Source organism: Nicotiana sylvestris, chromosome 9 (assembly GCF_000393655.2).
Source record: "Nicotiana sylvestris chromosome 9, ASM39365v2, whole genome shotgun sequence".
NCBI classification, from domain to species: domain Eukaryota; kingdom Viridiplantae; phylum Streptophyta; class Magnoliopsida; order Solanales; family Solanaceae; genus Nicotiana; species Nicotiana sylvestris.
In genome coordinates, this window is record NC_091065.1 from 3,673,004 (window position 1) to 3,690,146 (window position 17,143).

Consider the following 17,143-nt stretch of genomic DNA (forward strand, 5'->3'; position numbering starts at 1 on the left):
AGCGGCATTGGAAACAGCTCATAAAGAGCAAACTGATTTGATTGGGCAGGAAAAAAATTATTTAGAGATTTTGTGCATTCATTCAGGGATGATGACTCATACTCTCGATTCTGCAGGTTCAGCAAAAGGAAGAAAAAATTGAGCCACTTATCGAGGCAGACAAGATGAAGGAGGCAGAGACTTTAGGGTGGTAAGAAAAACATGGACTGCCTTGCCTCGTAGAAGGATGCTGCTCGGGCCCAGCTGTCCTCGGCCGAGCATCATCTTCAGAGCATGAAGGAGGAAAATTTGGTCCGAGACAAGAAGATCGAGGAGCTCAAGGCTCGACTGGCCACCGAACTTGCAAAGGACACATTTGAGGCAGAGAAAGTGAAAGCCAAGGCAGAGGCGGTCGTGGCCGTCTACTGAGCCGATGTTGAGGCCGCTAATGCTCGAGTGAAGGACATTTCTGATGCTGCTGATGTTTGATTATCCTGCATTGCCGGTCATGCTAAGTGCCAGTCTCGGAGAGAGACTCTCGAAGAGACTTATGCTTGTGGCTTTGACCTCACAGCTGATATCGAGAATGCGAAAATGTTAGAGGCCAAAGCCGAAGCTTTGCTCTCTGATGATGATGACTCCGGGAGTGCAAGTGGATCCGAGAGTGGAGAAGATGAAGATGAAGCTCCCAGGGAAGATTAGGCACTTAGAAATTTTTCCTTCTTTTTTTGGATTTTTGTGTAAAGCCCTTGTCAGTTCCTTGTACATATTTTTTTCCATATATATATAAAGAAATTTCTCTTTCGAATGCCTTCTCAAATTGTCTTAAATCATGTTTCATGACTTGTAAAATTTTAGCACATTTTTATGCTTTTAACAATATGTTCGAGACTTTGGTTTAAATGACTTGATCAGAGCCATAATAATACTGCTTTTATAGTCGGTTTGAGTAAAACCTGAATTCGGAGCAAAAGGTCCCTTAGGTTTGTTTTGAATGATAGCAGATCCTCGATCTATAGTCGAGTAGATTCTTATTCGAATCTGAGATAGCAGGACCCTTAGGTTCGAATCGAGTGAGAACGTGTTCTCGAACTCAAACTGTGTTGGCCCTTAGGCTCTTTGAATTGGGCCGATATGGCCTCTAAAGGATGGCTATTTTTTCCCTCTTTTGGCTCAAAGACTTAGTAAAATTTTCTTTATGCCTTAGCATGTATTTTTTGTACCCATTGGTTTTTTTATTGAGGGTTTAGTGCTGATCGAAACCCCTTTGTTTTTTGTGCCTTAGCACAATTTTGTATTTGAATATTTCTATACCTCTTAAGGTTTTTCGAGGGTTGATTTTCTCGAAGCCCTTTGGTTATTCTGACGAGGGTAGTCTATTTTAACCGGTTTTTAAAGAATTCGAAGGCCTATTTTTATTACGGGGTTCAGACGTCTTCGAGCCGTGTTAGTTTGGACGTAGCCTTTGGGTGTGACTCTTGGTCTTATTTTCCCAACAACACCTCGAACTTGTTCGAAGTGTTAGTCCCCAAGAATGATGGCCTTGGCCTATAAATCGAGGGGTGCCTCTTTGAGGTTTTTAGATAATTCGAACATGTTGATTTTCGACGGTAGTCCCCGAGTAGGGGGGTTGACCGTTTGAGGTGTATTTATACTTGGCCCTTGAGCCATTTACCATTCAAGGTGTAATTGTACTTGGCCCTTGAGCCATTTACCGTTCGAGGTGTAATTGTACTTGGCCCTTGATCCATTTTTCTCAAAAATCATAAGCATGGAGCTTGTATAGTAGAAAATTTTCTTTGAGGCACAAGATATTTGATAAGGAAAAATGCTTCTTTGAATAATTTATACATGCATACATGTTTTCCATTGGGGCTCGATTAATCTACATGGACACGGTTCACTCGACCATTTGGCCCATTACAAAGTTTTCCTATCGAGACCCTGCTGAGACGAATCATCTTCTTTGAAAACATAACATCCGAGGGTGATGCCCCTAGTATTCGAGGTTGAATATAAACAAGCCTCAGATACTATTGAATTGTCCCCAGGTAGCACATATAATTGTTGCCTCGTTAAAAACCTCACCGGAAAACCCCATTTGGGATAAAAACCGATCTAAAGGAAAAAGAGTGCAACACGTGCTTTAAAACCTAAGTTCTTTGTGTTGAAGAGCTTCTCGATGTCTTCGATTGAACACCCATAATAAATTAGTATCAAATAAAAATGGAAAGGGAGAAAGTCATACCTTAGCAGTAATATCATTTGAGGAGTGATATTTTTCAATTGTTTGGCAATTGTTCGCCCTCCATTGTGCCAAGTTTGTAAGACCCCTTTCCGATGACACTGAGGACCTGATATAGCCCTTCCAAATTTGGGCCGAGCTTTCCTTCATTTGGGTCTCGAGTATTGAGGGTGACTTTTATCAAAACTAAGTCCCTTATTTTGAAGTGTCTAAGATTGGATCTTCGATTATAATATCTTTCGAATCGCTGTTGCTAGCGGCCATTAGAACGAGGGCAGCTTCCCATTTTTTGTCTAACAATTCGAGGCTTGTGCTCATAGCCTCGTGATTTGATTCTTCCATTGTGTACCAAAACATGATGCTTGGTTCCCCGACTTTGATCGGGATCAGAGCTTCAGCTCCATATACTAAGGATAACGGCGTTGCCCCTGTACTGGATTTTTTTCGTTGTCCGATATGCCCAAAGGACTTCGGGCAAAACTTCTCTCTGTTTCCCCTTAGTATCGTTCAACCTTCTCTTTAGGTTTCGAATGATGGTCTTGTTCGTTGATTCGGCTTGTCTGTTCCCACTAGGATAATACAGCTTCGATAATATCCTTTTAATTTTGTGATCCTCGAGGAACTTTGTTACTTTGCTGTCGATAAATTGTTTTCTATTGTTGCACACAATTTCGGCAGGTATCCCAAATCGACATATGATGTGATCCCAGATGAAATCTATAACTTCTTTTTCTCTGACTTTATCGAAGGCCTGTGCTTTCACCTATTTAGAGAAGTAGTCAGTCAAAAACAAAATGAATTTAGCTTTACCTGGAGCCGATGGCAGAGGGCCGACGATATCCATACCCCATTTCAAGAATGGCCATGGGGATAGGAACGAATGAAGTTGGTCTCCAGGATGATGGATCATTGGTGCATATCTTTGGCATTTATCACATTTTCAAACAAACTCCTTAGTGTCTTTTTTGCATACTATCCCAATAGTATCCTGCTCTGATGATTTTGTGAACTAGTGATTCAACACCGAAGTGGTTCCCACAAGTACCTTCATGGACTTCTCGTAAAACATAATCGGTGTCCCCTGGTCCCAAACATACTGCTAATAGTCCGTCGAATGTCCTTATGTACAATATTTCATCTTTAGCCAATTTGAATCGAGCAACTTTTGTTCGTAAGGCCCTTGATTCTTTCGGGTCCGATGTGAGCTTTCTGTTTTTCAAGTACTCGATATATTTATTCCTCCAATACCAAGTTAAGCTTGTGGAGTTTATCTCAGCGTGAACTTCTTCGATCACGGACCTCGAGAGTTGAATGACAGTCCCCGAGCTGATTTCGTCCTCCTCGACTAATGACCCCAAATTTGCAAAAGAATCTGCTTTACTATCCTGCTCGCGAGGTACGTGTTGCAAGGTCCATTCCTTAAAACGGTGCAAAGTCACATGTAGCTTGTCCAAATACCTTTGCATTCTATCCTCTTGAACCTCGAAGGTTTTGTTTACTTGGTTTACTACTAGCAAAGAGTCGCACTTGGCTTCAATGACTTCCGCCCCCAAGCTTTTAGCCAGTTCAAGACCTGCAATCATGGCCTCGTACTCGGCCTCATTGTTAGTTAACTTAGAAGTTTTGATGGATTGTCTAATAGTGTTGCCCATGGGCGGCTTCAAAACTATGCCTAGCCCGAACCCCTTCACATTTGAAGTGTCATCCGTGAAAAGGGTACACACCCCCGAGGATGTACCCGATTTTAACAAGAGTTCCATCTCAACTTCTGGTACGAGGGTTGGCGTGAAATCGGCCACGAAGTATGCTAAAATTTGAGACTCGATGGCCGTTCAGGGTTGATACTCGATATCGTACCTACTGAGTTCGACAGCCCATTTGGCCAATTGGCCCGACAGTTCGGGTTTATGCAACACATTTCGAAGCGGGTAAGTGGTTAATACATTTATGGGGTGACATTAAAAATACAGTTTTAGCTTTCTAGAGGCACTTATCAGTGCAAGTGCCAGTTTCTCTAAGTGTGGATATCTAGCTTCTGCTTCCCCTAGAGTTAGACTTACATAATAAACAAGGAATTGTGTACCTTGCTCTTCTCGAACCAGGACACCACTTACCGCGATCTCTGAGATTTCCAAGTACAAGTAGAGTTTTTCATCTGCCTTTGGAGTATGAAGCAATGGTGGGCTAGAGAGATATCGCTTCAATTCCTCTAACGCCCTTTGGCATTCCGGGGTCCAGGCGAAATTGTTCTTCTTTTTGAGTAGAGAGAAGAATTTATGATTCCGATCCGACGATCTCGAGATGAATCAGTCTAAGGCAGCTATCCGCCCTGTCAGCCTTTTCATGGCTTTTATTTTATCGGGGTTGATCTCGATTCCCCGATTCGATACCATGAGGCTAAGGAACTTGCCTGAACCGACCCTGAAAATGCATTTCTCGGGGTTGATCTTCATGTTGTATTTTCTCAGAATCTTGAACGTTTCCTGCAAATGTGTCAAATGGTCCTCTGCGCACAGGGACTTAACTAAAATGTCATCAATATATACTTCCATTAACTTACCTATCTGTTTTTTGAATATTTTATTTACTAGGCGTTGGTAGGTAGCTCCTACATTTTTTTAGCCCGAAGGGCATTATATTATAACAATATGTTCCATATTTGATGATAAATGAAGTCTTTTCCTATTCCTATGGATTCATTTGAATTTGATTGTACCCAAAATAGGCATCAAGAAAACTAAGGATCTCGTGGCCGGCCGTGGCGTCGATCATGCGATTGATGTTAGGCAATGGAAAATAATCTTTGGTACATGCCTTGTTTAAATCCTTATATTCTACACAAATCCTAAGTTTGTTCCCTTTTTAGGAACTACAACTACACTGGCTAACCATTCGGGATACTTCACTTCCCGAATGGACCCTATTTGAGAAGTTTAGTTACCTCATCCTTGATGAATGCATGCTTTACCTCGGATTGGGGCCTTCTCTTTTGTTTCACCGGTCTGAACTTTGGGTCCAGGATTAGTCGATGTGTTGTTATCTCCGGTGGTATCCCTGTCATGTCTAAGTGGGACCAAGCAAGACAATCTATGTTATCAATAAGAAATTGAATAAGCTTTTTCCTGAGTTCGGGGGTTAACCCCGTTCCTAGGTATACCTTTTGCTCGGGCAGGTATCAATCAATATAACCTGTTCCAGCTCTTCGACCGTTGATTTGGTGGCATCAGAATCTTCGGGAACAACAAAAGTTTGTAGGGTAAAAAAATCTTTCTCTTCCTCTTCCGTTTCTTGCTTCTCCTATTCGGTCAAGGCTAGTGGCGGTAATTGCTATTTGGCTTCCTGTTTTTCCTTTGATTCTAGTCCCTTTGTTGTCGTCAAAGTTGATATGGGTATCACCTCATCGATTGCAAACATCTCTTTGGCTACTAGTTGTTCGACGTACACTGCTTTGACTCCTTCCAGTGTTAGAAATTTCAAGAGTTGATGAAGCATTGAAGGTACTGCCTTCATATTATGGATCCAAGGCCTTCCGAGCAGTGCATTATACCTCATATCTCCTTCGATCACATGGAACTTTGTTTCTTGGATAGGTCCGGCCATGTTTACTAGCAACATGGTTTCCTCTTTTATTGTTTCACTCGCTATATTGAAACCGTTGAGCACTCGAGCTGCAGGCACAATCTGATCCTGAAAGCTGAGTTTCTCCACAACCCTCGATCGAATAATATTCGCCGAGCTACCTGGATCAACCAACACACGTTTAACTTGAATTTTATTCATAAGGATAGAAATTACCAGCGCATCGTTGTGAGGTTGTTCGATCCCTTACGCATCCTCGTCGTTGAAGGATAAGGTATCTTCTGGTAAGTAGTCCCGGGTATGTATCTCCCTAGTGATTGTCACTTTGGTGCGTTTAAATGTTGGACCCTGAGGGATATCTACCCCACCGACAATCATATGAATCACGTGCTGCGGTTCCTCTGTTCGTTTTTCCTGTTTGTATCCTTGTCTCTGAAGTGATTTTTTGCTCGGTCCCTCAAGAACTCTCGAAGATGACCTTCATTGGATAAATGAGCTACCTCCACCCTTAGTTGTCTGCAGTCCTCGGTTCTGTGACCATGGGTTCCATGGTATTTGCACACTTGATTCGGGTTCCTTTGAGTAGGATCGGTTTGTAGGGGTCTGGGCCATCTAGTATCCTTGATTCGCCCAATGGCTGATACAATACCTGAAGCGTCAATGCTGAAGTTGTATTCTATCACGATCCAGATTTCTCACCCTCGGGAATCGTGATGGCGCCTACTCGTGAAAGCTAGGCAAGCCGAGTATTATAAATTCATGACCCTTTTTATTAAGCATGCTTAACAATTCAAAGTATTAAGTGATTAAACATCAGAATAAATTAAATAACTAGAAATACGAATGATGAAAAAACTTAATAGTTCAACCAAACACTGCTACATAATCTGAAGTACAATACTACCTAGAATTTAGTGTCACAAGTTACAGACTATCTAAGATTACTACAAATAAGGTCTGAATGGAAATACACATGTCTGTCTCTAAATAAGTAAAAAAAAAAAAAACAGAAAGAGAAAAGATAGGAGGAGATGCCAAGGCCTGCAGACGTCTACAGGACTACCTCGGGTCGCCTGAATGGACTGAAGACAACATCCTCACTGCGGTCCAAACGCTCCGGTATCAGTATCTGCACATAGCACAGAGTGTAGTATCAGCACAACGACCCCATGTGCTGGTAAGTGCCTAGCCTAACCTCGGCGAAGTAATGACGAGGCTAGGACCAGACTACCAAATAAACCTGTGCAGTTAAATCATATACAACGGAAATAAAAGCAGATAATTACAGCTAAGGTGGGAGGAGGAAACATGCTACGGGGAGTAACAGATAACAAAAGAATAATAGTAGAGAAATGTAAGGAACGCCATAAATCAATTACCAGCAAAAGATAAAGAAATAAGAAACAAATGCACATGTAATACCATTGCAGGCGTGCAACCCGCTCCCATTTCATATAGTACCATTGCAGGCGTGCAACCCGCTCCCATTTCATATAGTACTGTTGCAGGCATGCAACCCGCTCCCTTTTCATTTATCAACACCAATCATAAAAGAATCCCGACAAAGGAATAATAATATAACAACAACATCCAGGGAAAGGAACAACAATATAACAACAACATCCCGGTAAGGGAACAATAATATGACAACAACATCCCGACAAGGGAACAATAACATCACAATAACATCCCGGCAAGGGAACAATAATGATAATCCTCATATGAAGCACGAATAAACCATAACGGAGTCACAATAATTACAATACAAGACTCACGAGCATGCTTGACACCTACGTATAGATACTCATCACCATGCATATACGTCATACTCCATAATTAACACATAGCAAATAAGACACAACTCCTAATCCCTCAAGCTAAGGTTAGACCAAACACTTACCTCAAGCTTCCACGGCCAACTCAAGCCTCAAACACCGCTTTTCCTTTAGAATTTGCCTCCAAATTACTCGTATCTAGTCCAAATTGATTTAACAACATCAATAAATGCTAAAGAATTCATACCCAATGCTTAATTATAGGTTTCCTATCATTTTCCCCAAAAAGTCAAAAATCGACCCCGGGGGCACATGGTCGAAATTCGAGGTTCGGACCAAAACCCGATCACCCATTCACCCACGAGACCGAATATGCAGTTAGTTTCGAAATCCGACCCCAAAACGAGGTGTAAATCCCAATTATTCAAAAAGCCCTAACTATGCCCAAATTCCTAATTTCTAAGAAGAAAACTCTTGATTTTTGATTAGAAAGTGATGAAAAACATTGGGTAATTGAAAGAGTAAAGTTTAGAATTGATTACCAACACTTTGGGATGAATTTGTGGGAAGAAAATCGCCTCTAGGCCTTGGGAGTTCGAAAATATGGAGTTAAATGGGTTCTGCCCGGTTCTGGTTCTGTTTTAAAATAACTAGGCAGGCCTTCATTGCGTTCGCAATAGGCCTGTCGCGTTCGCGATGAGTCAGGCCCAGATGGCCATCGCGTTCGCGGAATTTTAGCTCCTCGAGCCTTTGCATTCACGGTCAGGTGGCCGCATTCGCGTAGAGTAAATTTGAAATCCCTCCCCCAGGCCACTAACCTTACGCGTTCGCGAGGCCTGGACGCGTTCGCGAAGGGTACTCCCCCCACAGCCTCGCGTTCGCGTCCCAAGCCCACGTTCGCGAAGAACAATTTTGCACCTAAGTAATATTGCCTTCCGCGTTCGCGAGTGAAGCCACGCGAATGCGAAGAACAAAATCTCTGTGCACCAGAAACTGAAAACCTGCAACATTTCCAAGTTTAAAAACATCCTGAAACCCATCCAAAACTCACCCGACCCTTGGGGGCTCCAAACCAAACATGCATAATAACCCAAAAACATCATATGAACTTATTCGTGTGATCAAATCGCCAAATTAATACCTTTAACAACTAATTTAGCATCAAAATCAAAGAAAAATCTCAAGAACACTTAAGATTCAAATTTCACATCCGAGGGTCCGATTCACGTCATTTCAAGTCCGTTTCTTACCAAATTTTACAGGCTCATTCTAAACGCTATATAAGACTTGTACCAGGCTCCGGAACCAAGATATGGGCCCGATACCATCAATTTCAGAAACATTCAAGTTTCCAAAAACTCATATATTTTCCAAAAAATAATTTTTTTTTAAAAATTCATTTCTCGGGCTTGGGACCTCGGAATTCGATTCCGAGCATACGTCCAAGTTCCATATTTTCCTACGGACTGGACCGTCAAATAACAGGTCCGAGTCCATTTACCCAAAATGTTGACAAAAGTCAACTTAAATTAAATTTTAAAGGCCAAATTTGCATTTTTATCACATTTCCACATAAAAGAGTTCCAGATATACACCCGAACTGTACACACAAATCGAGGTAAGGAAAAAGGAGGCTTCTAAGGCTTCGGAACACATAATTTACTCATAAATCAAGTGATGACCTTTTGGGTCATCACATCCTCCACCTCTAAAACAATCGTTCGTCCTCAAACAGACATAAGAAGGAAGTACCTGAGTTAGAGAAAAAATGGAGATAACGGCTCCGCATATCGGACTCAGACTCCCAGGTCGATGCCTCAACAGGATGACCTCTCCACTGAACACGAACAGAAGGGAAACTCTTCAATCTTAGTTGATGAACATGCCGGTCTAGAATAGCTACCGGCTCCTCCTCATATGACAAGTCCTTGTCCAGCTGGACAGTGCTAAAGTCTAACACGTGGGATGGATCGCCGTGATACTTCTGAAGCATGGACACATGAAATACTGGATGCACCGCTGATAAACTCGGCGGCAACGCAAGTCTGTAATCCACCTCTCCCACTCGATCAAGAACCTCAAACGGTCCAATAAACCTAGGGCTAAGCTTGCCCTTATTTCCAAATATCATTACGCCCTTCATAGGCGACACCCAAAGCAACACTCGCTCGCGAACCATGAATGCCATATCACGAACCTTACGGTCGGCATAACTCTTTTGCCTGGACTGAGCTGTACGAAACATATCCTGAATGATCCTGACCTAGTCCAAGACATCCTGTACTAGATCTGTACCCAACAACTGAGCCTCTCCCGGCTCAAACCATCCAACCGGCGATCGACACCGCCTACCATATAAAGCCTCATAAGGAGCCATCTGAATGCTTGACTGGTAACTGTTGTTATAGGCAAACTCCACTAAAGGCAAAAACTGATCCCACGAGCCTGCAAAGTCAATGACACAAGCTTAGAGCGTATCCTCCAAAATCTAAATAGTTCGCTCAGACTGCCCGTCCGTCTGAGGATGAAATGCTATGATCAACTCAACCGTGTGCCCAACTCCCACTGAACTGCTCTCCAGAAATGAGAGGTAAACTGCGTACCTCGGTTCGAAATGATAGACACAGGCACACCATGAAGACGAACAATCTCCTGGATATAGATCTCAGCTAATCTCTCAGAAGAATAGAAGACTGCCACAGGAATGAAATGCATTGACTTAGTTAATCTATCAACAATAAACCACACTACATCGAACTTCCTTTGAGTTTGTGGGAGTCCAACAACAAAGTCCATAGTGATACGCTCCCACTTCCACTCGGGAAGCTCAATCCTCTAAAACAAACCACCAGGTCTCTGATGCTCGTACTTTACCTGCTGACAATTCAAACACCGAGCTACATACGCAACAATATCCTTCTTCATCCTTCTCCACCAATAATGCTGCCGTAAATCTTGATACATCTTAGCGGTGCCTAGATGAATAGAGTACCGGGAATTATGGGCACACAAACTCGACCCTGTAGCCTCAAAACCCCATTATCTCCTAATGTAACCTGCTTTACACCACTGTGTCTCTAAGGACACACAAATGAGGATCATAATACTGTCGATCTCGAATACGCTCCAATAAAGAAGAACGAGCGACTATGCAAGCTAATACACGGCTGGGCTCAGAAACATCCAACCTCACGAACTGATTAGGCAAAGCCTGAACATCCAAAGCAAGCAGTCTCTCACCGACCAAAATATACGCAAGACTGCCCATGTTGGCTGACTTCCTACTCAAAGTATCGGCCATAACATTGGACTTCCCCGGATGATATAAGATTGTGATATCATAGTCTTTCAATAACTCTAGCCACCTTCTCCACTTCAAATTTAACTCCTTCTACTTGAACAAATACTGAAGACTCTTGTGATCCGTGATCACCTTACATGCCACGCCATACAGATAATGCCTCCAAATCTTCAACGCGTGAACAATGGCTGCTAACTCCAAATCGTGGACCGAATAATTCTTCTCATGAATCTTCATCTAACGTGAAGCATAAGCAATGACCTTGCCATCCTGCATCAACACCGCACCAAGTCCAATACGAGATGCATCACAATATACTGTGAATACCTTGGAAACCTGAAGCTGCTGGGGCATTTGTCAACCCGAATGACATCACCAAGAACTCATAATGCCCGTACCGAGTGCGGAAAGCTGTCTTAGGGACATCAGATGCCCTATTCCTCAACTGATGGTAGCCCGATCTCAAGTCAATCTTTGTAAATACCTTGGAAACCTGAAGCTGATCAAACAAATCATCAATCCTCGGCAAAGGATACTTATTCTTGATTGTAACCTTGTTCAATTGCCGGTAATCTATACACATTCACATCGATCCATCCTTCTTCTTAACAAACAACACTGGCGCACCCCAAGGCGAGACATTAGATCTAATGAAGCCTTTCTCAAGCAAGTCTTGCAATTGCTCCTTCAATTCTTTCAACTCAGGCGAGGCAATACGATACAACAAGATAGAAATAGGCTGAGTCCCGGAGCCAAATCAATGCAGAAGTCAATATCCCTATCGGGTGGCATACCCGGTAGGTCTGAAGGAAATACCTTAGGAAACTGACGAACAACAGACACAGAATCAATAGAAGGAACCTTGGCACTAGAATCACGAACATATGCCAAATAAGCCAAACATCCCTTCTCGACCATACATCGAGCCTTCATATATGAGATAATACTGCGGGTAGAATGATCAGGAGTTCCTCTCCACTCTAAATGAGGCAAACCCGGCAAGGCTAAGGTCACAGTCTTGGCATGACAGTCCAAGATGGCGTGGTATGGTGATAACCAGTCCATCCCCAATATGACATCAAAATTAACCATGTCCAAAAGTAATAAGTCTACACAAATCTCCAGACCCCCATTCACAACTATACATAACAATGGACACGATCTACCACAATAGAATCACCTACTGGTGTAGACACATATACATGAGCACTCAAGGAATCACTAGGCATGACCAGATACGGTGAAAAATAAGATGATACATAAGAGTACGTAGATCCTGGATCAAATAGAACTGAAGAATCTCTACTACAAACCAGAACAATACCTGTGATAACTGCATCGGAAGCCTCAGTTTCAGGACTGGCTGGAAGAGCATAACATCGGGGCTGGGCCCCACCACTCTGAACTACATTTCTGGGATGGCCTGCTGCTGGCTAGCCTCCACCAGTAGCGGCCTGAGCTCCACCTCTAATACCTCTACCTCCACCTTTAGCACCTCTATCTCCACCTCTAGCTGGCTGGGCGGGCGGTGGAACACTCGGTGCCTGAACCATGGCACGGGAAACCTGGTGCTGAGAAATACTCGGTGGTCGAGGACAAAATCTAGCAATATGCCTCGTGTCACCACAAGTAAAACAAGCCCTCGGCTTGGGGCCGACGACCCTGAAAACTCTAAAGCGGAGGTTCACTGATAGGAGCTAGCAATACACTATAGGACTGATAATCAAAATACTGCATATGAGAACCATGGCCACCTGGGGCACTATGAGAAGCCTGAAGTGCTGACTGAAAAGGCCTAGGAGGATGGACTCTACCATACGAATCCCTGCCTCCAGACGAGGCACCACTGAATCTGCTTGACTAACGAGGCCTCTTGTCAGACCCCTGACTACCTCCCTATGATAGAACCATCTCAACCCTCCTAGCCACATTGGCCGCATCATGAAAGGAAATTTCGCTCCCCGTCTCCTTATCCATCTGAAGTCGAATCGGTTGAATGAGCCCCTCAATGAACCTCCTACTCTCTCTCTCTCTCTCTCTCTCTCTCTCTCAGTGGGGAGTATAAGAAGAGCATGATGAGCCAAGTCAATGAATCTGGTCTCGTACTGAGTAACAGTCATATAACCCTGTTGGAGACGCTCAAACTGCCTCCGATAGATCTTTCTCTGAGTGACAGGAAGAAACATCTCCAGAAATAGTTGAGAGAACTGATCCCAAGTCAAAGCTAGTGACCCAACTCGTCTAGCCAAACAATAATCTCTCTACCAAGTCTTGGCAGATCCATATAAGTGAAAATCGACCCCATTGGTCTTCACTATCCCCATGTTCCTGAGAGCCTCATGACAACTGTCTAAATAATCCTAGGGATCCTCAGAAGATGCACCGCTGAAAGTGGTAGTGAAGAGCTTGCTAAACCCGTCCAATCTCCACAAAGCATCAACAGACATAGCTGCTCCATCACCAGTATGAGCTACCACACCCGACTGAACTACTCCAACTGGATGAGCTAATAGAGTCTAAAACTGGGGAGCCATCTGCTCCAGAGTGCGAGTAGTAGGAGTCTGGGCTCCTCTTCCAGCCTGAGATACGGCTCGTGCTATAGGAAGCAAGCCTATTCGGGTGATACTCTCCATAAGGCCCACTAGACGGACCAAAGTATCCTGGAGTACTGGGTAGCAATGAACCCCTCTGGGACCTGAGCGGGGCCCACCGTAACTGCCTGGGCCAGAACCTCATCATCAAACTCAACCTAAGGCTCCGCCGTTGGTGCTGATACTCTAGGATGAGCTCTGCCCCTGCCTCGACCTCTAGCACAGCCTCGGGCTCGCCCTCTGCCCCTCGTGGGAGCTGCTGCTGGGGGCTCGGGCTACTGATCAGTGGATGAGGAAACACGTGTTCTCGTTATCTGCAAAAGAATAGAATAGAAATTAATTAGCATTGAGAAACCAAGCCGCACGACAGGAAAGAATAAATGTGAAGTTTTTCCTAACTCTGTAGCCTTTGGGTGATAAATACAGACGTTCCTGTACCGATCCCTCAGACTCTACTAAGCTTGTCTGTAAATTGTGAGACCTATGTAACCTAGAGCTCTGATACCAACTTGTCACGACCCAGATTTCCCACCCTCGGGAATCGTGATAGCGCCTCCTCGTGAAAGCTAGGCAAGCCGAGTATTATAAATTCATGACCCTTTTTATTAAGCATGCTCAACAATTCAAAGTATTAAGTGATTAAACAATGGAATAAATTAAATAACCAGAAATGTGAAAGACGAAAAAACTTAATAGTTCAACCAAACATTGCTACATAATCTGAAGTATAATACTACCCAGAATTTGGTGTCATAAGTCACGGACTATATAAGAATACTAAAAATAAGGTCTGAATGGAAATACACAAGTCTATCTCTGAATAAGTAAAAAAAAAAACAGAAAGAGAAACCCTCACTACGGTCCAAACGCTCCGGTATCAGTATCTACACATAGTGCAGAGTGTAGTATTAGGCTATCAGCACAACCGACCCCATGTGATGGTAAGTGCCTAGTCTAACCTTGGCGAAGTAGTGACGAGGCTATGATCAGACTATCAAATAAACCTGTGCAGTTAAATCATATACAATGGAAATAAAAGCAGATAATTACAGCTAAAGTTGGGCAGGGGAAACATGCTGCGAGGAGTAACAAATAACAATAGAATAACAGTAGAGAAATGTAAGGAACACCATAAATCAATTACCAACAAAAAATAAGGAAATAAGAAACAAGTACACATGCAATACCGTTGCAGGCGTGCAACTCGATCCCATTTAATATAATACCGTTGCAGACGTGCAACCCGCTTCCATTACATATAGTATCGTTGCAGGCGTGCAATCCACTCCTATTTCATATAGTATCGTTGCAGGCGTGCAACCCTCTCCCATTTCATATAGTACCGTTGCAAGCATGCAACCCGCTCTCTTTTCATTTATCAACACCAATCATAAAAGAATCCCGGCAAGGGAACAATAATATAATAACAACATCCCGGGAAAGGAACAATAATATAACAACAACATCTCGGCAAGGGAACAATAATATGACAACAACATCCCGACAAGGGAACAATAACATCACAACAACATCCCGTCAAGGGAACAATAATGATAATCCTCATATGAAGCACGAATAAACCATAACGGAGTCACACCAATTACAATACAAGAGTCACATGCATGCTTGACACTGACGTATAGATACTCGTCACCATGCCTATACGTCGTACTCCACAATTAACACATAGCAAATAAGACACAATTTCTAATCCCTCAAGCTAATGTTAGACCAAACACTTACCTCAAACTTCCACGGCCAACTCAAGCCTCAAACACCGCTTCTCCTTTAGAATTCGCCTCCAAATTACTCGTATCTAGTCCAAATTGATTTAACAACATCAATAAATGCTAAAGAATTCATACCCAATGCTTAATTATAGGTTTCCTATTATTTTCCCCAAAAAGTCAAAAATCGACCCTAGGCCCGCTTGGTCGAAACTCGAGGTTCGGACCAAAACCCGATCACCCATTTACCCACGAGCCCGAATATGCAGTTAGTTTTGAAATCCGACCCCAACACGAGGTGTAAATCCTAATTATTCAAAAAGCCCATACTCTACCCAAATTCCTAATTTCTACCATGAAAACTCTTGATTTTTGATTAGAAAGTGATGAAAAACATTGGGTAATTGAAAGAGTAAAGTTTAGAATTGATTACCAATACTTTGGGGATGAATTTGTGGGAAGAAAATTGCCTCTAGTCCTTGGGAGTTCGAAAATATGGAGTAAAATAGGTTCTGCCCGATTCTGGTTCTGTTTTAAAATAACTGGGCAGGCTTTCATCGCGTTCACGATAGGCCTGTCGCGTTCGCGTTCAACGGCTCGCATTCGCAGAGTTTCAGCTCCTCGAGCCTTTGCATTCGCGGTAAAGTGGCCGCGTTCGCGTAGAGTAAATTTGAAATCCCTCCCCCAGGCCACTAACCCTACACGTTCGCGAGGCCTGGACTCATTCATGAAGGGTACTCCCCCCACAACCTCGTATTCGCGTCCCAAGATCCGTGTTCGCGGAGAACAATTTTGCACCTGAGGAATATTGCCTTCCGCATTCGCGAGTGAAGCCACACGAACGCGAAGAACAAAATCTCTGTGCACCAGAAACTGAAAACCTGCAACATTTCCAAGTTTAAAAACATCCTGAAATCCATCCGAAACTCACCCGAGCCTTCGGGGCTCCAAACCAAACATTCATACTAACCCAAAAACATCATATAAACTTAAATTAACACCTTTGACAATGAATTTAGCATCAAAATCAAAGAAAAATCTCAAGAACACTTAAGTTTTAAATTTCACATCCGAGGGTCCGATTCACGTCATTTCAAGTTCGTTTCTTACCAAATTTTATAGGCTCAATTTAAACACCATATAAGACTTGTACCGGGATCCGAAACCAAGATACGGGCCCGATACCATCAATTTCAAAAACATTCAAGTTTCCAAAAACTCATATATTTTCTAGAAAATAATTTTCTTTAACAATTGATTTCTCGGGCTTGGGACCTCGGAATTCGATTCTGGGCATACGCCCAAGTCCCATATTTTCCTATGGACCCTCCGAGACCATCAAATCATAGGCCCGGGTCCGTTTACCTAAAATATTTACCGAAGTCAACTTAAATTAAATTTTAAAGGTCAAATTAACATTTTCATCACATTTCCACATAAAAGCGTTCCGGATATACGTCTGGACCGTGCACACAAATTGAGTTGAGGAAATAAAGAGGATTCTAAGGCCTTAAAATACAGAATTTACTCATAAATCAAGTGATGACCTTTTGAGTCATCACATATTCTGATAGCCGTGATGCTTCCTTAGGCTCGACTTATTTATCGAAGCGATTCGTACTCATGAGCCCTCGAGAATTTTAACCTCGATCGTTCCTTCAATTGTTTTGAATGGGATTATGTCCCAGTCCGTTGTTCCTTCGATCTGTACTATATAGTTGGTATCGATATCTATTCGATCGGGCTCTCTATCGATGTCCCTTTAAACCCTGCCTTTGGACCTGTTTGGGTAAATGGAACTGGATGGAGCTCCCAACTGGTCATCCTCGACTCTGATCTTCGATTGGTACGAATTATGCACATCGGCCCAGGTTACCGCTGGATACTCAATCAAATTCTGCTTTAGTTGACCTGATCCTATCGAACTCCACTTGTTCAAAGCCTGC

The 17,143-nt window shown here is 43.0% G+C and overlaps 2 protein-coding genes across 2 annotated transcripts; both read right to left on the reverse strand.

The window, feature by feature from the left end:
* Positions 1 to 3,177: 3,177 nt before the first annotated feature.
* Positions 3,178 to 3,876, reverse strand: LOC138877180 (uncharacterized). Its single transcript, XM_070156769.1, has one exon. It carries the CDS (start codon positions 3,874 to 3,876, stop codon positions 3,178 to 3,180), a length of 699 nt encoding a protein of 232 aa, XP_070012870.1.
* A 1,675-nt stretch (positions 3,877 to 5,551) lies between these two features.
* On the reverse strand, positions 5,552 to 6,004 carry LOC138877181 (uncharacterized). The gene has a single exon (XM_070156770.1). The coding sequence runs from the start codon at positions 6,002 to 6,004 to the stop codon at positions 5,552 to 5,554; it is 453 nt and encodes a 150-aa protein (XP_070012871.1).
* Between the last annotated feature and the right edge of the window lie 11,139 nt (positions 6,005 to 17,143).